General features: G+C 42.2%; 1 protein-coding gene across 1 annotated transcript in view; it reads left to right on the top strand.

Moving 5' to 3' along the window:
• Positions 1–24,605, top strand: part of LOC145356666 (E3 ubiquitin-protein ligase rnf213-alpha-like) — a 164,179-nt gene that overhangs the window by 35,087 nt on the left and 104,487 nt on the right. The window contains exons 11-20 of the mRNA XM_080209532.1: positions 1,191–1,354; positions 2,618–2,907; positions 4,454–4,722; positions 7,313–7,519; positions 10,048–10,270; positions 13,437–13,492; positions 15,556–15,718; positions 17,538–17,696; positions 20,632–20,730; positions 22,454–22,576. Of these exons, the coding sequence (XP_080065658.1) occupies positions 1,191–1,354; positions 2,618–2,907; positions 4,454–4,722; positions 7,313–7,519; positions 10,048–10,270; positions 13,437–13,492; positions 15,556–15,718; positions 17,538–17,696; positions 20,632–20,730; positions 22,454–22,576 (1,753 nt within the window). The remainder of the gene's footprint in view (positions 1–1,190; positions 1,355–2,617; positions 2,908–4,453; positions 4,723–7,312; positions 7,520–10,047; positions 10,271–13,436; positions 13,493–15,555; positions 15,719–17,537; positions 17,697–20,631; positions 20,731–22,453; positions 22,577–24,605) is intronic.

Below are 24,605 nucleotides of genomic sequence, written 5' to 3'. Positions count from 1 at the left end.
TTCATCATGTTCTCTCTTTTCTAAGTTCACTTTTCTCCTGCCTTCCCTAAATCTCAACATATTGACAGCTACCTCCTCAGCTTTGCTATCACATATGGCCTCAGTGCTGTCATCATGTCAAACATAGATAATGCCATCATTGATCACTTCTTTTGTCGCACACTGTTCACACCACTTCCCCCTCCCAACATTCCCTTCTGCCCCTATATTTGAAAAAGACTCTGTCCTACTTAGAACAGAACTTGGAAATTTCCAACTCTCTAGCCTTTAGTCCTTCATTCACTGCAACATTTCTGAAGATGAGCTCAACCACACATACATTACACCTTTTACAGCCTTGTCCTCACAACAACCATTTCTCTCTCTCTCACCTGGTCTTCATCCTGGTATGGCTTTGATATCTGTTCCTTTAAGTTCAAGGAACTTAGACTTCCATGTCTTCGATGGACAATTAGTTCATTGTCACTCATTGCCTGATCTGCTTGCGCTACATAAAGCACTTTTGGGTCTTGGTCTGCTCTGCCAAAACTGCTCACTCTTTTGAATCATTCTGGAATGCGAAAATCAGCCCTTGCTTCTTTTCCCAATACAAACCATCCTCTTAAATCCTTCTCTCTCACCTCTCCACCCTCATCTCCAAAGAGGACAGTACAGTGCCACAGTGGTTAGCACTGCTGCCTCACAGTGCCAGGGACCCAGGTTCAATTCTAGCCTCAGGCCACATACTCCCCATATCTGCATGGGTTTCCTCCGGGTGGTCCGGTTTCCTCCCACAGTTTAAAAGATGTGCGGGTTAGGTTGATTGGCCATACTATATTGACCCTAGTATCAGAGGAAAGAGCAGGGTAAATGTGTGGGGTTATGGGAATAGGATCTTGTGGGATTATGGTCGGTACAGATTCGTTGGGCCAAATGGCCTCTTTCTGTACTGTAGAGATTCTGTGATTCTAACTGCTGCTGTTATTCTGGTATGTATAAAAAGGTCAGAATTATTGATGTGTCAGCCAGGACAAATATCACATGCTGGGTGGGTTTTTCTGTGGCACACATCTCTGCGGTTGATAAACACACCTTGGAGGTCGCCATCGGTGGGACCAGATGATCTTATTGGCAGAAAGGGCTGGAAAATTTTGGCCAATGTGTTCTTTAACATTTTGTCCTTTCCATTTTCTTCTGTTATTGCCTTATAGGGGCCTTGGCAAAAATGGATTACTTGTGCAAAAGCGCTGGTGTGTAAGACCTGAGATCAAGGGACACCCCATGCAATATTGCTATGCTGTAGAGAATAAAAAAGGATTGATTGGAGAAGTTGCTGCACGGTTCTTAAAAATACCGGAAAACCTAAGCGGAAACGGTAAAAAATTAGATATAATCTGTATTGCCACTTTTGTATGTCTGAGAAACAGGCAAGTACCTCAAGGCAATGTGAAAAGCTCTATATATTTTCATGAAATGAAAAATGAGTATTTATTTATAGACTAAGCATGACAGATGTGTGATTGTATTAAATAAATGATAGACAGCTGGATATAGGCCTGAAATTTGTTATCTGAGAACTGCACGTCCTCGATATGTTCAAGAGAATGCTGTATGTGGGACATTTAAAGAGTTTCCTTTCTCCCAAAGCGTCATCAAACTGACCTATTAAGTAGCTCAGCTGTGCAAAACAAGGATGTTCTCAGGGTTTGGTACCTGGCCTGTGCGGAATTGACTGAACATAGGCAGGGAAGTGAAGGGATGCTCCAATTAGGTTCAGTGACCCTTGTTTATGGAAGGGAAAAATTGTCCAGGACATGACCTTCTGCTCACTATCCAGCTACATCTGCTGGAAGTGAATGTGTTTGGGTGGTACTTGAGGAAAGGGTTAGTCTTGACTACCATGGTTTCTGTGATGAAATGGTTAGTTACGCTTGTCCTGCCTGCCATCTGCATTGGTCACACTGTTTTATACACTATCGTCTTCCTAATCTTCACCTTGCAGATAGCTTTCATGACTTCTAATAAATTCAACCAAAAAGAAAATGCACGAATCCTATTCTCAATCTTACATCAGAAATGGATGAAACCTATGAAGACATTTTATCAGATGTTACCACTCTATTGACATTTCTCTGTGGTGTTGGATGGGTGTGCTTAGTTTCATTCGTTGACACCTGTGGACGTAGCACCACAGTGGTACTTTATCAACATTGAGTTTGTGCACCAGCCTCTGTACTGAAATGATGTGATGTATCTGTCTGGGTTAGTGGACAAGTTACTGTGATGCCTTTAAGTTAAGGACACTTTCCTGGCTGTGTTTCAATGTCTGAATTAATTCAACTTCCCAGTTTCTTGAAGCCACATTTGATGATAATGTTATTAGTCAGCAAAAATATTGACTGATTTGAATAAATGCATTGCTTGGAATGAATTTAGCATCACATATCCATTCATGAATTTTTCAGAATTATTTTGCTTGTGAAAATGATTAATTAATTCTACCTGAAATACACATACATTTTCCATGAAGTTGGGGACATTCATATTTTAACACATTCCTAATTAATGTGCCATCGCAGAGACATGATTTCCTTAACCACCTTGTTTCATTATGTTTTCAATTCATTTTTATTTTTAGAATGGCACCAGTTTGATGGCATCATGAATTTTCCAGAAACATCAAGAATTTTTGGCATAATGAGAAATTTTTCAATGTTTGGACCAAATGCAGACCAACGGAATTTTCAGTTAAAAAGTACAGGAACAAGATTGATGCTGGACACCATCTTTGATCTTCCTGATTCTCTGAATAAAGAAACATTTGAGAAATTTAAGCTACAACTGAGCCAACTTCAGCACAGCAACAGCATGGGTTTTGAATATGAGCGTTGCTTTTGGCCAGGACAAAACTCTTTTGGTGAAGAGCAGGTAAATATTTATAATAAGTATGAGAAGAATGGAGTCTTGATCTCTGACTTTAGTTCAAAGTTTATTAATAAGGTCACAAGTAGGCTTATATTAACACTGCAATGCAGTTACTGTGAAAATCCTCCAGTCACCATACTCCGATGCCTGGTCAGATACACTGAGGGAGGATTTAGCATGGCCAGTGCACCTAATCAGCATGTCTTTCAGGCTGTGGGAGGAAACCGGAGCACTCGGAGAGAATGTGCAGACACCACACAAACGTGGGTCCCTGGCCTGTGAAGCAGCAGTACTAACCACTGTGCCACCATGCTGCCCGAATTGAGCTGTTTAAAAACAAACTATTTTGCAAGTTTCGCAGCTTGTCGGTTTGATCAAGGAATAAGTCAACCTTAAACAAGGGTGTCTAATTGATTCATTTTGTATGGATTGACTTTCTTCTTAAATATCAGAATCATAAAATCCCTACTGTGCAGAAGGAGACCGTGAGGGTGCTGCCTTCCTGCTGTCGCTGATAAAATACCAGTGATGGTGAAAATGCAGGCAAACCCTTCCACCCAATTGAGACCATTGGGTATCCAATTAAAGGGAACACTTAATAGCTTTAAGAGTCTCTTCCTGCAGTGACTGGCATTTTACCAGCAACGGAGAGGGGGATCGTTTTGGGGGTGGGGAACCTTCCTGATTGGGCAGTTTTTGGCCCATGGAGTGTCTTCCCTAGCAGCAAATGTTGCCCAACTATCAACCTTCCTCGAGGAAAAACCATCATTCCCACCAACCACCATCCTGGCTCCAATATGGTATCCAAGGTACATTCCAGATACAAACAGAAGGGATCATGTGACAGGAAGCATGCTCTTGAGCTTTTCATGATCTACCAATTTGTTGATCAGGGGCCAGCTGAAATTCAACTGCATAGCGAAGTGTGCAAGGCCTCAGCCTAATTCCTGAGAAGCCTACTCAAAAGAGCAAGGCTGCCAGATACTCTCGTAAGAGATGCAGGATTTGATGGACCTGAGCCGCTTCTACTGACACTGATTCTCATATAGCACAAGAAAACGAAATGGAAACGCATATTTGGCATCCAGAAGAAATATGGTGGCAAAAACAATATTGTGAATTAACTACTGCTGGTAATCAAAATAGAATCATGAGCTATGGGAAACAAAAGGTTTTAACTAGGGTCCCCGCTGAGATGGGACGAAACAAACGTACACCCAGGTCACCTGGATTACTCTGCAGTAATGATTTTTTTAAAAAATGAAGACGATATTATAGATGTCATAGATATCATGTCTGCAGTGCAGAAAGAAGCCATTTGGCCCATCAAGCTTGCACTGACTCGATAAGGCTATTTATTTTTTAGCCTAAAATTCAATCCCATGGAATGGTGAGTTCAGTTTAGTAAAACTAAAGCGAGTGTGAACTTGAAAGTCTAATTTGAAGTTGGGTTCCTCAGTGAAGCTACAAATGTTCTGTCTCCAAGTAAAATCTTTTTCAAAGCAAATTCACTTGTTCCTAATGATTATTTTTTTCTTTTCTATTGCAGGTTAAAGAACTGATAGTTGAGCAGGTGAAGAAATTTCTTCAGCCTTACGCTCAGCCAGAATCTAAGAAAGGACCAAAATCCAAAAGAATTGTCAAAAATCAATTTGTAGCTGGAATGGTGGCTTTTATTGTCCGGAACCATTGCTCTTTGATGTTAGATGCAAGTGACTTGGGAACTATCTGCCAGATGTTACAACTGCCTCAGGAACGTACAAAAGAGGTTCTCCAAGAGCTGCAAGAAATTGCAGTAGTTCTCCCAACGCCTGAGTAGTAGGTTCAATTCAGATTTTTTACCTTTGTAGATTGCTTTGCTCTTGTTTTAACTCATTTTCTCTCACATTGACACTCTGTGAGAACTAACTGGAATTTATTGACAATCCTGTCCTTCGTATTGATGGGATCTTTTGGACTTGCCAAAGACAACCACCTGTGGTGAGTTCCCCGGTGGTGGGACAGGCGGATAGAACCCACAGTGACTGAAAGATTCCCCGGGCGGCCAATGTCGAGTCTCCTACACTGCCAGAAAACATGCTGTGGGAGGGTGGGGGACTGGAAATCCCACCCTAAGTCTATTTATGCCACTGTTTTCTGATGCACGGTGGACGATAACGAAAAGGGGGACTTTCACAGTAACCTCATTGTAGTGCATTCCATGGGATTGAATTTTCCATCTTTGATGTCATGGATCAAGTACAATTGAGTCAGATGATTAGCATTCTGGCCTGTTTGTGCTGTATGTGTTGGTTTACAATTGATCTGAGAAATAATGTACAGTGATTTAATACAGTAAAATGTCTGACAACACCAGGTTTTAGTCCAACCGATTTATTTGATAGTAAACGCACAACCTTTCGAGGTTTCCCTCTTCGTCAGGTGAATGGAGAGTTCTGGCCTCAGACAGAGCATATAAAGCGCAGACAGTTTAGAGATTACTGATTAGAATGCGAATCTTTACACCTAACCTGCTGTTCAAGTCCTAAAGTCGGCCACTTTAGGACTTGAACAGCAGGTTAGGTGTAAAGATTCACATTCTAATCAGTAATCTCTAAACTGTCTGTGCTTTATATGTTCTGTCTGAGGCCAGAACTCTCCATTCACCTGACGAAGAGGGAAACCTCGAAAGCTTGTGCGTTTACTATCAAATAAATTGGTTGGACTAAAACCTGGTGTTGTCAGACTTTTTACTGTGTTTACCCCAGTCCAACGTCGGCACATCCACATCAGTGATTTAATGACAGAATTTACAGTTTTAAAGATTTTTTTGTATTGTTGGGAAAGTAGTTACATTTTGATGTTGCAGTTAACAATCCATCAGCTTCAGCTGGCACAGTCTGGTTGTGATCCCACTAGGAATGGAGCCATCAGGGCAGAAGTTCAGTACCTGGGCGATGATCTGACTTAAATGATCTACAGCTGCAATTTGAATTGGTCTACGTGTTCCACTTGTGAAGTGGTGACCACATCACCCCTGGCCCTTAAGCAGTTGAGGGTTGTTCAGATTTTCTGTGAGGGTTGGACTTCACCACTTAGCTTGTTTAACAGTTTGGAGGTGTGCCATGGGCTGTCATCTGTTTGCAGGATGCAGAGTGTGTTCCAACAGGGACCAGCATGTGTTTTTTTTAATGTTCTGTAACAATGGAGTTCTTCATTAGCCACCTGCATATGGTATTCTTTGAGGAGGATGTCTTTCCTGTGGACATTAGGAGTGCACTGTCTGTTAGCATAGGGAAGCCACTCCAGCTGCGTTGACCGCAATGTCCCAGAAATAATCCTCATGACTTCCTGAAGGTAGACATCACTGTTTATGTGGCAGCCTCTGAGCCAGGCTGAGCAACAGGGCTCTGATGTTGAGTAGACGAGGGAGAGCAAAGCAGTGTGTCGCATGTCGGCTCTGCTCAGCTCAGTTGGCTGAATGGCTGCTTAGTGACGCAGAGTGATGCCAACAACGCGGGTTCAATTACTGTACTGGCTGAGGTTATTCAAGCAACCCTGTCTAGATATCGTCAGCTGGCCAATATACCTGAAGAATGATGCCAAGATATTTTATCACTGGACTCTTAGCTCTGCCCAGGATATGGTCAACAGTAAGTATGGCAACATAAAGCATTCATACTTGCACAGTATTGGATTTGTGTTAGGGGAGGAGCATATAAATTATGGATCTTGTACTTTCAATATTTGCCTTTAAACAATTAGACTAGATGAGCCAATACTCTCTCAATCCCCAATGGAGTGGCATCTTGCTGCACTGAAAGCACCCTGGCTCTGTGTATTGGATACTCCAGTAGCATTGCGAATGCTGTGGGCACCTGCCCTTGTTCTACAGATAACTTTGTCCCTGAAATTGGAACAGTGCCAGAACCAGAGAAGAGTATGTCTTCCGACTCCCAACATTTCTACCAGCCTTTTATTATTTCTCCGTCATTGTGCTGACAGAAAGGGTTCAAGTTCAGAAAATAAGGACAGAACCAGAAGATGAATCTTTAATACTGAAATACTGATAACTGGTATTAAAGTGTCATTAGGCAGGATTCTATAGCCTTGCTTGTCCTGAAACTGTAAAATCCTGCCTAAGGTTAATGGACCTTCCTGTTGTCCGCCCCACATCTGCTATGATTCCCATAGTGGGTGAGACGGTAAAATTCCAGTGACAGTATTCACTCTTTTATAGGCTTGTGTCCAGTATCTGCATATGTAACCAGTGTTTATTTTTGACACTTTAGGTTGGGTCTTTTGAGCTCTGTGTGTTGGTAACACGGTGGATTTTATTAACTGGCTCAGTTGATCATACGTCTCAAGAAACTGATTGCTCCTTCAGTGGGTTTGGCCTGATATTAACGCCATAACTGTTTCTTTCCAGCATATGTAAAGGAGTGATTAATTTATGTATTCGACAAGATGTTCTGGAACTAGTGATGGTTGTACCACTTCTTCACTGGTGTACGGGACAGCAGCAACCCTCACATTCAGGGAACAGAGAAGCCACTTCTGGCAGACCAGAACCACTGGAAGGTGTTTCAGATGAAATGTTTCGATACAGAATAAGAAATCACCCTGACAAAAGAAGGTGACAGTTTATAAATTTTAAAACTATTTTCTGGTAAACATTGATACAAAATCTTTGTGGAATGCTGTTCAAGGCTATTTTAAAATGTAATCCATCACTCGACAGTCTCTCTTTCAACTTCTTCCATCAGAAAAAAAGATAGAAAAGTCTGAGATCACGTACCAACCAACTCAAGAACAGCTTCCTCTCTGCTGCTGTCAGACTTTTGAATGGACCTACCTTGCATTAAGTTGACCTTTCTCTACACCCTAGCTATTTCTCTACACCCTCGCGCTCTCTTGTTTCCCTCACTATGAACGGTATGCTTTGTCTGTAAGGTGCACAAGAAATAATACTTTTCACTATACTTATACATGTGACAATAATAAATCAAATCAAAATTTTAATACTGCTAAATTGGTGTGCAAGATACCACATGGATTCCAGTATGATGTTATAGTTATAGAGCAGGTTGCTATTATGTCAGTGCACAGGTTGGATCCAAAGTTGTTTCCATTTTCTATCAGATTCAGATCATAAGCTTTTTACTTATAACAGCATGAACTTGCTTGAGGGGAGGTAGTGGCATAGTGGTATTGTTGCTGGACTAGTAATTTAGAGACGTAGGTAGTGCTCTGGGGATTTGGGAGTCAAATCCTACCATGGCTGGTGGTAGAATTTTAATTTAACAGAAATGTGGAATTAAAAAGTCTATCAATGACCATGAAACCATTGTTGATTGTCATAATAACCTGTCTGGTCAACTAATATACTTTAGAGAATTGTCTTCCTTACCTGATCTGGCTTACATATGACTCCAGATCCACAGCAACAAAGTTGACTATTAATGCCCCTAGGGGTGGTCAATAAATGCTGGCACAGCCAGGGATACCCACATCCTGTGAATAACTTAAAAAAAAAGTGCTTTTAATGAATTAAGACATACCAAGGCACTTCACAGGAGGCTTATCTAAAAAGCATAACACACAGCCACATAATGAGATATTAGGACAGGCTTGATCGAAGAGGTAGGTTTTAAGGAGTGTTTGAATGCTGGAGGGAGACATAGGGAGGTGGAGGGAATTAGGGAGGGAAGCCCAGAGTTCAGGGCCTTGTCAGCTAACGACACGGCCACCAATAATTGAGTGTTTAAAACAGAGACTTGTGAGAATCAAGAAATAGAGCAGCAGAGAGATCTGAGAGGATTGTGGAGCTAGAAGAGATTATGGAGATAGGGAGGGATTTGAAAACATGGATGAGAGTTCTAAAATGGAGTCCAGGACACAATCACTCATTGATTCTGGCTGAACAGGCTTCATGGGTCATTTTTAGATCTAGGGTGGAATTTTCTGGCCACACTCGCCCCAAGGCTGGAAATTTCCACCTGAGGGGGCATGGTCTGCCCCCACCTGCTACAATTCCTGTGGCAGGTGGTGTGGTAAAATTCCGACCCCAGATTTCTCAATATCCTTACCCATTACAGAAGACCTTGGAATTGAAGGTCACTGACTAATTCATGTAACAAAAAATTCCACAGGACAATGTAACCTTCACACCCAAATTCCCAATCTATACCCCCATTGCAGACAGTTCTGCACCTTCCCATAATCTGTTCCCCACCCCATTGGCTGTACTTTTGGAAGGTGCTGTGAAAATATTGCACCAAAGTTATTTTTTAACTCTTTCCTAATTGCTGTTTAATATCTTCCGAGTAGATATCACATGGTGTTGGATTGGGACATGGGTTTGAATGGGTAGATTCAGTGACACTCGCCATTCACCTGGGGAAAAATCTGCTAGCAGACATTGCTCAGCACGTTGTGATTGGTGAAGTGATGGCAGTGCTGTGGTCTAATTGATTAGGTACATTCTAAAACCATGCCATGGGAACATGAGTAGTTCCTTGAGCTGTTTTGCCATTCAATTACATCATCGTTCATAGAATCCCGACAGTGCAGAAGGAGGCCATTTGGCCCATTGAGCTTGCATCAAGAACAACCCCACCCAAGCCCCATCCCCATGACCCCACATATTTACCCTTCAACTCCCCCTGACACTAAGGGACAATTTAGCATGGCCAATCAATTAACCCACACACCTTTGGACTGTGGGAGGAAACTGGAGCAGCCGGAGGAAGCCCACGCAGACACGGAGAGAATGTGCAAACTCCACACAGACAGTCACCCAAGGCTGGAATTGAACCCAGGTCCCTGACACTATAAAGCAGCAATGCCAACCACTGTGTCACCATGCCGCCCAATCATTAATCTATATCTTGACTCCATCTACCTGTTTTGGTTACACATATCTTAACATCCTCAACTAACAAAAAAAGTCTACCAATCTCGTTTTTGACATTTTTGACTGACCCCCAGGTGTCAATAACTTGTTGGTGGGGAGTGGTGTGGGAATTCCAAATTTCCATTGCCCTTTCTGTGAAAAAGTTCTTCCTGACATCACCCCTGAAAAATGTACTCGAATGTGTAGCTGCACCATGGTTCATTTTTCAGTAGTTGCAATTTTTGTGATTCATTTTTTTGTCATTTTAGAAAATTACTGGAACTTGTGTTTCAAATGAAACCCATGGTTACGATGGACCCCACGCTGGTCTTTAGCTGGTTTTCACTGATTGCTTCCGAGGATATTCCTGAATACGCAAAGGAAATGGGACTGACCCTGCCTCACGTGGGACAAGAATTAATGTACAGATTTAAAGAGACCAAAGAGAAAATGGCAAAAGCTAACTTGAATGCGTTGGCCCAGGATATTCAGGTTTGTTTTAAAGTACTTTGTGTCAGAAGATTTTAGAATTTAACAGGTGTTAAATTATAATAATGTAAAACAAGTATAATAATAGAAAACTGCCTCCTTAATACTTACATTGGAAAGGCTGTCCGTATTATAGGAGTGTCTCACTCTTGTCAGATCTACAAAATTAATTTTATTGCCATTGATTTTTATCAGGTCATTGTAGACACAAAGGGTGGGATTTTCCAGCCTTGCTTGCCCCAAAACCAGAATATCCCGCCCAAGATCAACAGACCTATCCATGGTCTGCCCCTCGATTGCTCTACTTATCCGATGGCAAAATTCACCCCAACGGCTGCAAACTCTAGTCTAGAGAAGCCACATCATTATTAGGTCCAGAAGTGTCAAATAGAGTCTTCCAACATACCCACACTGGAAAGAATGGGTTTCAATGCGTAGGTGCCTCCATGCTCTTTGATGTAGATGCAGGCTTCCTGTCAGGACTTTCAACAGGCCAAGTATTTCGGTGCACGTACCCATCAACATCCTTTTGGTAGGCCAGCCCATTGCGATCCTTGATTATCTCTGTAGCTGAGCTCATGCAATCTCCAGCAAGCTGTGGTTTCTTGGTCTCTCTCTCTCTTCTCCTCCTCCTCCTCCTCCTCCTCCTCCTCCTCCTCCTCCTCCTCCTCCTCTTCCTCCTCCCCCCCCCCACCCCCCCAACCCCAGTGTACATACACTTCAACCCACCATCCTGTCTGCCTGTACACTCCTGCGACCGTGAAACCTTCCTCAGTACCTCATTACCCTTAATACTGGCTTCTGGACTACAGCTCATTTTCCCATCCCCCTGACAAATTAGTTTAAACCCCCTTGAAGAGCCGTAGCAAATTTCCCTCCCAGGATATTGGTGCCCCTCTGGTTCAGGTGCAAACCGTCCTGTTTGTATAGGTCCCATCTTCCCCAGAATGTGCTCTAGTTATCCATGTCAAGTAAAACCTCTCTCCCACACCATCCCTGCAGCCATATGTTTATCCGCACTCTCTCCCTGTTCCTCAACTCGCTAGCACGTGGCACCGGCAACAAACCAGAGATGACAACATGCTTTGTCCTGGTTCTCAGTTTCCATCCTAGCTCCCTATCTACATGATTTTAGTAAGCTGCCACATAGCAGACTGATCAGATCCCATGGGAAACAAAAGAAGGTGGCAAGTTGGATCCAAAATTGGCCCAGTGGCCAGAAATACTGGGTGGTCAATGGATGTTTTTGCAAGTGGAAAAGCATTTCCAGGAGTGTTCCACAGGCTCAGTGTTGGGGCCCTTGCTGTTTATTGCAGGTATTAATGACTTAGACTTAAATGTGAGTGGCATGATTGGCACATTTGCAGATGATGTAAAAATTAGCCATGTAGTTGATAATGAAGAGGATAGCTATTCACCAGAATTTTTCCGTCCATCTCGCCAAGGGAATAGTGTATGGGGGGGTGAGGGGGACACAGGTTTGTTGGTCATGGGAGGAGGTGAAGGAGGAGCTGCAAGTTTACACCATCTTCAGCCTGTAAACTGGGAAGAGATTGGGGATGGAGGATTCTTTAGGAGCATGGGGTCGTCTTTAGTTGTTTCTGTCTCACTGCTAACCACAGCCTCAGTCACGACCCCTCCAATGATGGCCAACACTGTCTCCTCACTGGGTGTCAGAACGTGTAGCCAAACCTGACCCTCCCATGCCCATTGGGTGCTGCTGCCTCTGATTAAGAGTTGCTCTGTCCTGTAATAGAGAGGATTATATCAGTGAGTGTGGTGGAATGTGTTTGGCTTCAGTGGCTGTCATGGTTGAAAGCTGGCAGTATGTGCAAGCAGTGAAATGTAAGGCTCACAGAAATAAGTGTTTGAGATAAAAATGTGAATGGGAAATCTGAGAGATTATTGGTAGGAGTGGTGATGGGGAGGATGGGTGCTGGATGGCGTGGTGGTTGTGGCATTGAGACCAATGGTTCTATTGTTAGGATACAGCATTTTGAAAATGAATTCGCTGACTGACCTTGACCACTCATGTGAGGTCATTAAATTTCTTCTGCACTGAATCCAGGTCCTCTGAGCTTACACTGCTGGCATTGCCTGAGATGGCCAATTGTTTCCATTTTCTTCACGGACTTTATCTGAAGAGGTTCCATTCCCAATGGGTAGTGATAAGACTCAGGCCAGAAACTCCAAGGTGTTTTATGAAGTTAGCCTAGACCCTAAGTTTTACATTTGATTTTGGCTTCAGTGTTTCACTCCAGGTATGATTCAAGTGCCCCACTAAGGAACTTGGATCAAACAAAGTTTATTTAAGATCACAGTTAAAATGTAACAAAAATAACTTTGGCCATTTATAAGATTTAAACATGACATAGTATAAACCTTAACAGCTAGCTATCTCTGTTGTTCCAAGTCAAATAGCATCCCACAGACACACACCCTTCTCCAGACTTAGCACAATAAGCAAGTATGCTCACATGATGTTGGATCTTCAACTTTTTAGCACCTGCTGTATGAATTGGGCCTTTGAGTGTTGGATCAAACCTCTGAGGCTCCCCAGTCTTGGAATTTTCAGAAAGCCTCTGGAGAGAAAGAGACAGAAAACTTTCTTCCACTAGCTGCTGGTAGCAACTGAGAAACAAAACCAAAAAGTAGACTTTTCTATGAAACATAGCCGCCTCTAACCAAATGACATGAGCTGTCAATCAACCTCAATCAAGCTCCACTCAACAATCCCAAGGGACACATTAGAACCACAGAATACTGCACTAGTCCAGATTTTAAAAAAAATGATGTTAATTATACTGCGTCAGCATCAATAAAGGACACCGGCTACAGACAACACTGTGTCAACAAATTCTTGGGCCTGCTAGAAACATCCTGCAGAGAAACACAATTAAAATACATTTCTCAAAAGCACAATATCATCACATTTATCCTTCTGTCAAATTCCTGCACCAAGACCTCCAAAAAGAATTCAAACTTTATAAATATGTTTTCCAATGGATTTTTGTGATTAATGTGTGAGCTAATTAATTAACCTCATTTATGGAAAGGTTTGGAAGCTGATGAGATGCGTTCTACGTGTGACATATGGTATTTTTAATGTTCATAATTACTGCTTTTTGATTAGTTCAATGGTACAATCAATGAATTTGTTATTTTACAGGCATTTGGGAAAAGCATCAGTTATATCAAAGAAATAGCAGCTCAGCAATCAGAAAGGTAAACTTTATACCTTGTTTTCCATTTGAATGAGAAAAAACTAACAGGCCTGGATTCACTAGTATCTTCTTGAGCGTTACTGAAAAAAGATACATACTGTCAAACTTTACATCTTGCACTCATCAGAACAATTTACAAAACTATTAAATGTAAAGGGAACAACAAATTATACTGCATGAGAAGAGATTTGCTAACAAGTGGACTCTGATTGGTAGAGGCATTGCCATGGAGAATGGACCAGTTAACTGATAACTGACATTTAACTGCCAAGTTTTCTTTCACTTCAAACCAGGCAGGTTGACTCTGGTCGATTCATTTTCCTGGGAAATTATCTAGAGAATTTCTGTTATCTATTTTGTTTAATTGAAAAAGGTATAATAAAAACATATTCTTTTTATCTACAAAGACTCTGTGTACCAATATATATAGCTTCTAGCATGCATAAGTGAATCATACTGTGAGCTTGACTGGAAAATTTAAATTGGTTGTCAGTGTAATTCTTAGCACACTTGTTGTTGTCCAATGACTGAATCATTTAATGTTGGACACAAGTTTTGCAAGCACAGGCTGGCAAATAGGCAACGTACTGACCATACCTAATCTACCCCTCTTCTCTATAAAATAGATGAAGACTGTAAGTAGGTATTTTTCTGGTTGCTGTTAGATTTTTCCTTTTTAGCAGGAACAGGGAAGTTTTGATAATGTACTTGATAATGTAAGAGTTATTCCAAGGTTCTTCCCAAATAAAAAAAATAAACAACCAAACTATGGAAGGAGAGATTAGGAAGGGTGACACAAGACTTGGAAAAGACAAGGTTTAATGAGATTTCTATAGACAGACAGAAGAAGGCAGAAGGTTTCAGAGAAGGTGATCCAGAGAACAGGGCTGAGGCAACAGGAAGTTCTGCCTTCAACAGTCAGAAGAAGGGAGTGGAAATGCATCAAAGGCAGAAAGCAGAGGGGTGACAGGTTGGATGAGATTAAAGCTGGAGGAAACTGTAGAAATAGGGTGGGCAGCACAGTGACACAGTGGTTAGCACTGCTGCCATATGGCGCCAGGGGCCTGGGTTCAATTCCTGGCTTGGGTCATTCTGTTTGGACCTTGCAGGTTCTCCCCATGCTTATGTCCCTCCAGTTGCTTTGGTTTCATCCCACAGTCCAAAGATGTGCAGAGTAGTTTGATTGGCCATGCGGAATTGCCCCTTAGTGTCTAAAGATGTGTAGGTTCAGGTGATTAATGGGGTAAATATATGGGATTATGACGTTGCCTGGGTAAAGTGCTTTATTGGAGGGTCAGTGCTGGTTCAGTGAGCCAAATGGCCTACTTCTGCACTGTCGGGATTCTATGATACTGTGAGTGATTTATAATTTCAGTGTGTTTGGAAGAAGTTCAGTATGGATGGAAATGATAGATTGGGATTTATTGGCAATTAAGTTAGAGTTTACAGAGAGTCTGAGTGGTGTCAGGGCTACGTTGGGGGCAAAGGCCAGCAATGTTGTGGAGGTGAAAATGAGTGACAGTGATGATGAATAAAATGTGGAGTTTGGAGTTTATCCCTTCAAGGTTTTGCACTGGCTGGTGCAATACCGATGAGTGGTAAGTGGAGTTGTTGTCAAAGTAGTGGAGTTGGTATTGGGAGCTGAAAATAAAGGCTGTTTATTCTGATGAAGGACCCAGCTCACCTCTGACTTGATGTTGAGCAGAAAGTCTGACAAAGTGGAAGTGCTTGAGGACTCATGAGAAGTGAGGGAGTTGAGTGTGAGATCAGGATATATATGATAGCTGGCCCCTTGTCTGTGGATGATGCTTCTGAGGAACAGCAAGGTGGAAGAATATAACCAAAATAGGTTCATTCTTAATTGAGCTCTTTAGAGTTTTGTGAAAGTATACAATTGAATGATTAAGTTAGTAGCATAAATACACATGGGAAGTGACCACTTGCTCCGAATTTAAACTAGATGTCAGAGCTCTGGTTGTTCATGTATTGGAATAAAAGAATCAAATTATTTATAATCCATGGTTTTCTGAAGATTGTAATGATATCTCAATGTTATCTTTGCAGAAAGAATATCTCTGAGTTACTAGAGAATGATTTAAAGTGGAGCATCAAGATGCACAAGATAATCTGTGAGCTGACTAACCACACAGGATTGTATGAAGTTCCTGCTCTTTCCTTTCAGTTTGTACTGGAAGTTGCTGAGAAAATTAAAATGCTGCTAACAAAGGTAAGTCTTTGTCTTCCTTCAGGATACATGTTGCAAAGTTGATTCTCGAGTTCTCACTAAAGACAAAGACTCAAGCACATCTTTTTATCTGAAAACTTTCCAGAAAGTTCGCTGGTGTTCAGCCAATGATACCACAGGAATCTATCAATGGAGTTACTCATAAACAACTTCCAAACATTTATACCAAACTGCATGTAGGTCACGTTGCCTCACTATATAAGAAATGAGACAAGCAACTTTGGTGCCGGTGAGCCTGGTGTTTGCCCAAACAGGTATTCTTATTTGGTCAACACAGGAAATGTCAGGTCAGGGCTCACAGGAAAGGTCACAACTCACTGCGGCCTTTCTGACCTGCACCTGTGTTTCATTTTAATTTGAGCAAAATTCCCAACATGCTTGATTCTTGTCGCCACTGTTGCCCTCACTGTTGCTATTGCCCACTCAGTCACAAAGGGCAGTTTATAAAATTCCCATCCTAGAATGGGGTTGGACCTCTGGTCTGTCCTTTATCCTATCAGTGGGACATAGATCATAGAATTTGACAGTGCAGAAGGAGGCCATTTGTCCCATCAAGTCTGCACCGACCACAATCCCACCCAGACCCAATCCCCATGCATTTACCCTAGCTAGTTCCCCTGACACTATAAGGGGCAATTTAGCCTGGCCAATCCACCTAACCTGCACATCTTTGGATTGTGGGAGGAAACCGGAGCACCCGGAGGAAACCTACACTGACGAAGGGAGAATGTACAAACTCCACACAGACAGTGAACCAACAGGGGAATTGAACTCCGCCCCTGGCACTGTGAGGCATCAGTGCTAACCACTGTGCCACCATGAGTAGACATGTCTACTTACTTGAAATATTGACCGCAAAAATATCAAGGCTGCTTCCATGGCCATTGTCTGTAAGACCCTGTGTCCGATCCTGATTGCCAGTTGTTTTGAACAGGACAGATGGAGTTTCTGCTTCTTGTAAGAAAGGAGGAAAATCATGAAAATGTCGGAGAGCGAGTGTAGCCTGGGTCCTGGCCTTTTGGAGATGTCCCATCAGTCTCCTTTTGGCTGGTAGTTCAGGCTCGATTTTATAATTGAGGATGAGGAATGTAAGACAAAGCAAGGATGCATACACTAGTTGAACCAAAATACCTCAGGTGAGGGGGGTAGTTTTAATTTTGGTCAATGCTGTAAAATAGGTGATATTGAATTGGCTGCCCAGTGAACACCATGGTTTAACACTCTTTTCCACTTACCTCACTAGAATGGAACAACCCTAAGCAGTCATTTTAATATCCCCCACTTTACAGCATTGCAAGACGTTAAAACTTCCCCAAGAACTTGAGCTACCTTTTTTTATCTAAAGCTTCCAGTGGTTCTACTGCTGACCGATAATTGCACAATGGTCTGGTTTTAACTGAACGTTATTTTCAGTGTACTTAGTAAAAATCTTAGAACTGAAGACTGACAACTCTGTATCTTACATCATATGAATGTTACCTTTTGTGGGTGAGCCAGATTTGGTTGTGAATTTTCTGGATGAGAAATTATTATTTATTTAAGAAAAAGAATGGTACAAAAAACACCCTAAAATGTTAAGCCAACCACTTATGATGAAATGTGTTGGCTATCGAATAGAAAATGTTATTTGCTTAACAAATAGGGTTTTAGTATTAAATATGTTGTATTTCTAAAAAGCAAATTGCTTCATCCCATGTCTCAGACAAACCCAGTATTCTGAAATTTCTCTGTGAGTTAGCCATTTACTCGGCTCAATGACTTGCATTAAATGCATCTTATTTTCCTCTTGTCTCTGTTCCAGCAGTCAGAGGGTGAGCCATCTTCAAAAGAAAATCACGCCCATATCAATGTAAAATCAGTAATGGACACAGCGCAAGATTGCCTCCGTACCTGGCGAACAAATACCTTGCCGACAGACTTACTTTCCACAGCAAAGTTCGCTGACAAAAAAGAACTGGAGGTAATTTGCCCTTTCATCCTTGATGAAATATTTTAAGGATATTGAAGTGCAAAGTGAAAGTATTGCTCTCTGTATGTTGGCTATATTCAAATTATTATTTATAAAAGGAACAAGCGTATGTGCAGAGCATCCCGCTAAGAACCGTAGAGGCTGACAGTGCACAGAGGCCACTTGACCCAAGGGCAGGCAATGGCCTAGTGGTATTATCACTGGACCATTAATCCAGAAACTCAGCTAATGGTCTGGGGACCCAGAATCGAATCCCGCCATGGTGGTGGGGTGGAATTTGAATTCAACATAAGAAGTCTGGAATTAAAAATCTAGAGATGACCATGAAATCATTGTCAATTGTCAGAGAAACCCACCTAGTTCACTCATGTCCTTTAAGGAAAGAAATCTGCTGTCCTTACCTGGTCTGGCCTACATGTGACTCAGAACCGCAGTAACGTGGTTGACTCTCAACTGCCCTCAGGCAGCTAGGGATGGACAATAAATGCTGGCCAGTCAGTGATGCCCATGTCCCACAAAAGAATTTTTTAAAAAAATCCATGTCTGTGCTGGTACTTGAATAATTCCAAAAATGAGTGAGAAGTTCCATTGCCCTATTACTTCCTCCACTGCAAGTGTTAATCTAATTCTCAGCTGCACTGCTTCCTATTTACATCCTTCCTGGGTCAAGCTATTCCACACTGTAACAATAAGCAAGACTGAAAGCTCTGTATCTTACCTCAAATGAGTGTTACCTTTTGTGGATGAGGCCAAATTTGGTTTTAATTTTCTGGATGAGAAATTATTATTTGCTTAAAGGACAAAAATGGTGCCAAAAAAACCCAAAACATGAAGCCAACTGCTGACTATGAAATGTGTTGGCCATCGAATGGAAAATGATGTTTTGTTTAGCGAATGGGGTTTTAGTAATGAATATAATGTTTTATTTCTCAAAAGACAATTGCTTCAGCCCATGTCTCAGACAAACCCAGTATTCTGAAATTTCACTGAGTTATCAGTTTACTTGGTTATGGAAAAAAGCTGCAGGATTTTCTGACCTCTGATTTAAACAAGACTGGAAGCTAATGTGCGTTGCACACACACCTCAAGTTCCAATTAGTGCAAGCAATGGTGGGAACACAAATCTGGCATATTTATTCTTTATTAGTATTTTGCAACTTTTGAACTTTATTTTTCCTTTGACCAGAAGTGGGTTGTCACCACGGGAATATCAGGGCCAATTAGGTGTGCCCATGGCACTGTTGTGTTTCTGGAGTTTGCAGATCAGAAATGAAGACCTCACAGCCTGGCATCTTGTGCTGATTAAAATCACACAACACCAGGTTAAAGTCCAACAGGTTTATTTGCACCACAAGCTTTCAGAGTGCTGCTCCTGGTGTCGTGAGACTTCTTACTGTGCTCACCCCAGTCCAGTGCCGGCATTTCCACATCATGATTAAAATCAGTGGATGGTGCTGGCTGCGGACAGGAGCAGTGCTTGTTGTGAAAGATTTGGTTTGGAGTCCCATGTGGTTTAGAGAATGAAGTCCACTACATAGGCTTAATCTGGTGTCACATCTACACCTGAAAGGAGAGAAGGTCTTTTGGAAGGGTCTCCACCCAAAACATAAATTTACATCTTCAACTACTGCATAATACTCAGGCTTTGTTGGTTGAACTGCAAAGAGTTGAATTCTAATTGGGCAAGGGCTACACTGTGGCACAGTGATTAGCACTTCTGACCTACAGTGCCAGAGACCTGGGTTCGATTCTGGCCTTGGGTGACTGATTGTGTGGAGTTTGCACATTCTCCCCGTGTTTGCATGGGTCTCCTCCGGGTGTTCCGGTTTCCTCCCGCAGTCCAAAAGTGTGCAGGTTAGGTGGATTAGCCAAGGTAAATGAGCCAGTTTACAAGGATAGGGTGAGCTGGTGGGAGTTGGGTCTGGGTAAGGTGATTTTTTGGAGAGTCAGTGCATACTCGATGGGCGAAATGGCCTCCTTCTAAAATGCACAAATTCTACGAATAAAGGGAGAGGAGTATAATTCCTTAAAGTCTGTAGGCTACTCCTTACCCTTCAATCCACTCACACTCATAAGGAATAAATCTTACTCCAAATTAGTAATTGCAACTTATGAACAGAAGGAGGAGGATATGGAAGAAGTGCATTGATAACTCAGCACTGACATCCTTTCAGCATGGAGACCATGGACATGCTCCCACTTGGAATGCAACTTGTTTAAGTGAATTGCTGGAGCAGATTTAAGGAGGAGATAGATAGGGTTTTAATTGGTAGAGGAATGAAGGTTTATGGGGAATGGGCAGAAAGTTGAAAATGAGACCAAGGTGAGATCAGCTAGGATAGTATTGAATGGTGGGGCAGGCTCAAGGGGCAGAATACCTACTGCTGCCCCTCGTTCTTACGTTGGTTTATATTTCATACATGGATTTATTGTGGCACTTGCATGTGGGTGAGTTTGTTGGAGGAGGACAAGAGATACGAGATGGTGAGTCCATTCTCAGCATATAAGAAGGTGTTGCTGTGGACCATAGGCCACCATCCAAATGTATTCAAGAGACGGCTAGATATAGCACTTGGGGCGAACAGGATCGAAGGTTGTGGGGAGAAAGCAGGATTAGGCAATTGAGTTGGACAATCAGCCATGATCGTAACAAATGGCGGAGCAGGTACAAAGGGCTGAATGGCCTCCTCCTGCTGCAATCTTTTTTGTTTCTATTCTGCCCAATTGCATGACCCCTGGCTGTGGATTTTCTGACCTGTGCTTTTTGGGGACATCAGATGTTGGAAACTGCCTGACAATGTGCATCGATCAGATAACTAGCTCTTTGAATTATTTTTTAAAAAATGACTAGCACGGTTTATAATTCTTTGGGACGATAGGGTGATATGTTTTAAAGTCATTAATAAACATCTCACTCACTCTTCAGATGTGGAATTGCCACTTTACCATGGAATGTGGAGTTACCGACTGGATCACTGAGTGGAGAGAAACGACAAGAATTGACCTTCGAAAAAGAATAGAGAAGGTAGTCTACAACCAGCCCCTCTGTTTTTTGATTTAATGGCATTGGGCAGAGCTCTTGTCATACTTCTACAAGAATTAAGTAAGGGTTTGTTAATTCGTACTATTCAGCAAACTACTGATCAGGAGCTTGGATTTATGAAATCTGCATTCGGGTGAAGCAGAGACTCTCAGAGCAATCACAACCTTGATTTAAATTCTCTTGATAAAGGTAACTTGAAATATAAAGTAAGGACCTTCCGGATGTGCATAACCACATCTCACATTGAGAGTGTGGTCTGTGGCTTGGGCTAATTTGGAAGGGGCCCTCTGAAGGCCATTTTTGGTATCACAGGTAGGATCTTTCTATGCAGAGAAATTAGACCAGTGACAAATCTTTCAGCCTACAGACTATCAGGGAAAACAATGGCAAATGGAATGCAATCCAGAGAGGTGTGAGATGATGCATTTGGGGAGGACAGACAAGGTAAAGGATTACACACTAAATGAGAAGATACTGAGAGGCATAGAGGAAGTGCATAGAACCCTGAAGGTAGCAGGACAGATTCATGAGGTGGTTACGAAGACAAATGGAATCTTTTCATTTATTAGCCAACGCATAGTGTGTAGAGCAGAGAGGTTCTGCCAGAGCCATGTAAAACATTAGTTAGGTCACAGGTTGAATATTGTGTGCAGCTCATTGCAGAAAGGATGTAATTGCACTGGAGAGGGTCAGGATGAGATTTACGGAAATGTTGCCAGGACTGGAAAATTGCAGCTATGAGGGAAGTTGGGATAGGCTGGGGTTGTTCTCCCTGGAACAGAGGAGACTGGGGGCAGATTTGCTTGAGATGAGGGGCAGCACAGTGTTAGCACTGCTGCCTCTCAGAATCAGGGACCTGGGTTCAGTTCCGGCCTTGGGTGACTGTATGGATATTGCATGTTTTCTGCATGGCTGCATTTCTTCTGGATGCTTCAGTTTCTCCCCATAATCCAAAAATGTTCAGATTAAGTAGATTAGTAACGCTAAATTGCCCCTTACTGTCCCCAAATGTGTAGGTTAGATGGATTAGCCATGATAAATCTGTGGGGTTATGGGGATAGGGCGAGGTAGAGGGCTGAGGTAAGTTACTCTGTCGGAGAGTCGGTGCAGACTTGATGGGCCAAATGGCCTCCTTCTTCATTGTAAGGATTCCATGATTGTCAGTACAAAATGGTGAGGGGCTTGGACATATAATGGATGGGAAAGGCCTATTTATTTTAACAGAGAAGTCAGGGACTAAGGGGAAGAGATTTAAAGTGAATGGTCAAAAGATTAGAGGGGAAATGAGGAAAATATTTTTCACCCAGAGAGTTGTGGAGGTCTGGAACTCGCTGCCTAAAGGGAAGTAGAGGCAGAAACTCACAACTCATTGAAAAGGTGTTTGGTTTTGCACCCCAAGTGTTGTGAGTTACAGGCTTACGAACCAAATGCTGGAAAGTGGGATTAGTCTGGGTGGCTTGTTTTTTTGGCAGGCACAGACATGATGGGCCAAGTGGCCTCTTTCTGTTCTGTAAACTTTCTATGATGTTAGTAGAAATAGAAAGCAGTGGATAAATACAGCAGGTCAGGCACTGACTGTGTAAAGGGAACCACAGGTGATGCTCCAAGCAGCCTACCTTTCATTACAACTCAGATTTTATAATGGCATCTGCATTTTATAAAAGTGGTTAAATGTTTCATTTTGTCTGTTCGATTTCGTTTATAGGAGAACCCATCTGACCAGATAGTAATCTACTGGAATGAGAAGCAAACTTTAACCGCATTAGACCCCGTTCTTTTGGATTGTTTTAAATGCTGTGCACTTAATGCTGTGAAAGAGGTTTGTCAGGTAAGAGAAAATACTGAATAAATAAATAGAACAAGAACAGAGGATGCTGGAAAAACTCAGCAAATCTGCCAGCATTGACTAGGAAAGGAACAGAGTTTAACATTTCTGACGATCTTCATCAGAAAAGTAGAAACTAGAAGCAGGAGTAGGCCATTCGTCCTTTGATCATGGCTGATCATCAAATTCAATACTCTGACACCACCTTTCCCCTGTATCCCTTGATCCCCAAGAGCGATATCTATCAAAATCAAAAGTTGCCAAATACAACGGCTACTGTTATTTCTCTTCCTTATTAAACCCCAATCTTTTTGTTCATGTCCCATGCATGGATTGCCTCAAAACAACCCTTCTTTCCACCTTGCCAAATGTTTTTTGTTCTTAAAGTTGCAACTTTTTGTTGCAATTTCTACAGTTCCAACACATTCCACCTCCCTTCAGTTCTGACAGAATTAAAGGACTCAACTATTTTCCATATTTTGTCCCCTAATGAGTTCTATTTGATGCATTACAATTTGAGGGATTAAAGTTATTGTCCAGTCAGCTGGACATAACCACACCTTGCAGTTTCCCAACCTACGCAATAGTTAGCAAACCCTGAGACTCATTTACAGTCTCTGGTGCTTGCTGTCAGCAGCCAACCTTAGTTTGATGTGGAGATGGGAAGAGAAATCAAGATTCTCAAATTAATAATGACATCTATGAGAAGTTTTGGTGGAATGATCTGCTATATACACAAAAGTTAATATCCCAAGTGGCCCTTTTATCAGATTTGCTACTGTCAGGCTGGAGAAGCCCCTTTCTCAGGAGTGGTGGTGTGAACGATTAGAGATTTCCCTCCCTGCTAACAGCTCAAAATGGAAGATTGCAGGGGCGATTCTCCCCAAAAAATTTCAAGTGCTGAATGTGCATGAAAATTGGAGTAACTCCTGCTGTTTTTTTTTAGCAGGTGTTTCAGAATGAATCTCCCACACTCTGAGCACTGCAGAGTGTCCTAGCAGGATTCACTTTGAAAATCAGAGGGTAGGACCTATTCTTGCTGGAGAGGCCGGCAGCATAGTGCTGAGTGGGCCACTGCACGTGCACCGATCCGGCAGTGAGATTGGAGTATGCACAGTGGTCCTGCACTACTGGCCTCCCAATCACTGGGCAGCCCTGCAACCCCACATTGCTGCCCCTCCAACACCTCGAACTCCAACCTGGTGATACTGGTGTGTATAGTTTATTATAATAGTGTACCTAAGATAAACAGGTTTGTAGATAGTAAGGTCTAGGGTAATTTCTGCAGTAACGATGTGTATATTGTGGATGGAAATGCATATCACCACGATGGCACAGTGGGGAGGGCACAGTGGCACAATGGTTATCACTGCTGCCTCACAGCGCCAGGGATCCAAGTTCGATTCCCAGCTTGAACCACTGTCAGTGTAAAGTTTGCATGTTCTCTCTGTGTGGGTTTCCTGCGGGTGCTCCCATTTCCTCCCACAGCCTGAAAGACGTGCTGGTTAGATGCATTGACCTGAACAGGCGCCGGACAGTGGCGACCCAGGGAATTTTACAGTAACTTCATTGTAGTGAAAATGTAAGCTTTACTTGCGACTAATAAATAAACTTTACTTTAACCGTAAGGAGTTAATTCTTCAATGCTCTGATGTCAGCACACATAACCGAAAGGTGAGAAGGAGAGAGCGCTCATGGCTTGGCCTAAGTCACATGTAGCCATGTACATCTGTATACGGTTACATTTACCCAATAAACTGATTATAGTTCACGCGAACCAGTGCCTCCACAATTATTCCTTAGCCGATCACAACTAAAGTACCACGCAGGAGATTGCAGAATTTGCCTTTGTACGTGTTGACATGGTCAGTACAGGTGAATGTGGGGAATGTGAAGATACAGAGAGGTGTAATAATAATTCATTGCAAGGGACCATAATCTTAAACTCAGGCTAAATATGGGGTATTAGGTTATAATTGGGCTATAATTGTATTGCTGAAATAACTGTTGTGTTCTGATGTTTTTAAATGTT

The sequence above is a fragment of the Carcharhinus amblyrhynchos genome, chromosome 21 (genome assembly GCF_965287045.1).
Source record: "Carcharhinus amblyrhynchos chromosome 21, sCarAmb.v2.hapA, whole genome shotgun sequence".
Lineage (NCBI taxonomy): Eukaryota > Metazoa > Chordata > Chondrichthyes > Carcharhiniformes > Carcharhinidae > Carcharhinus > Carcharhinus amblyrhynchos.
This window is presented reverse-complemented; position numbering and strand designations above follow the sequence as displayed.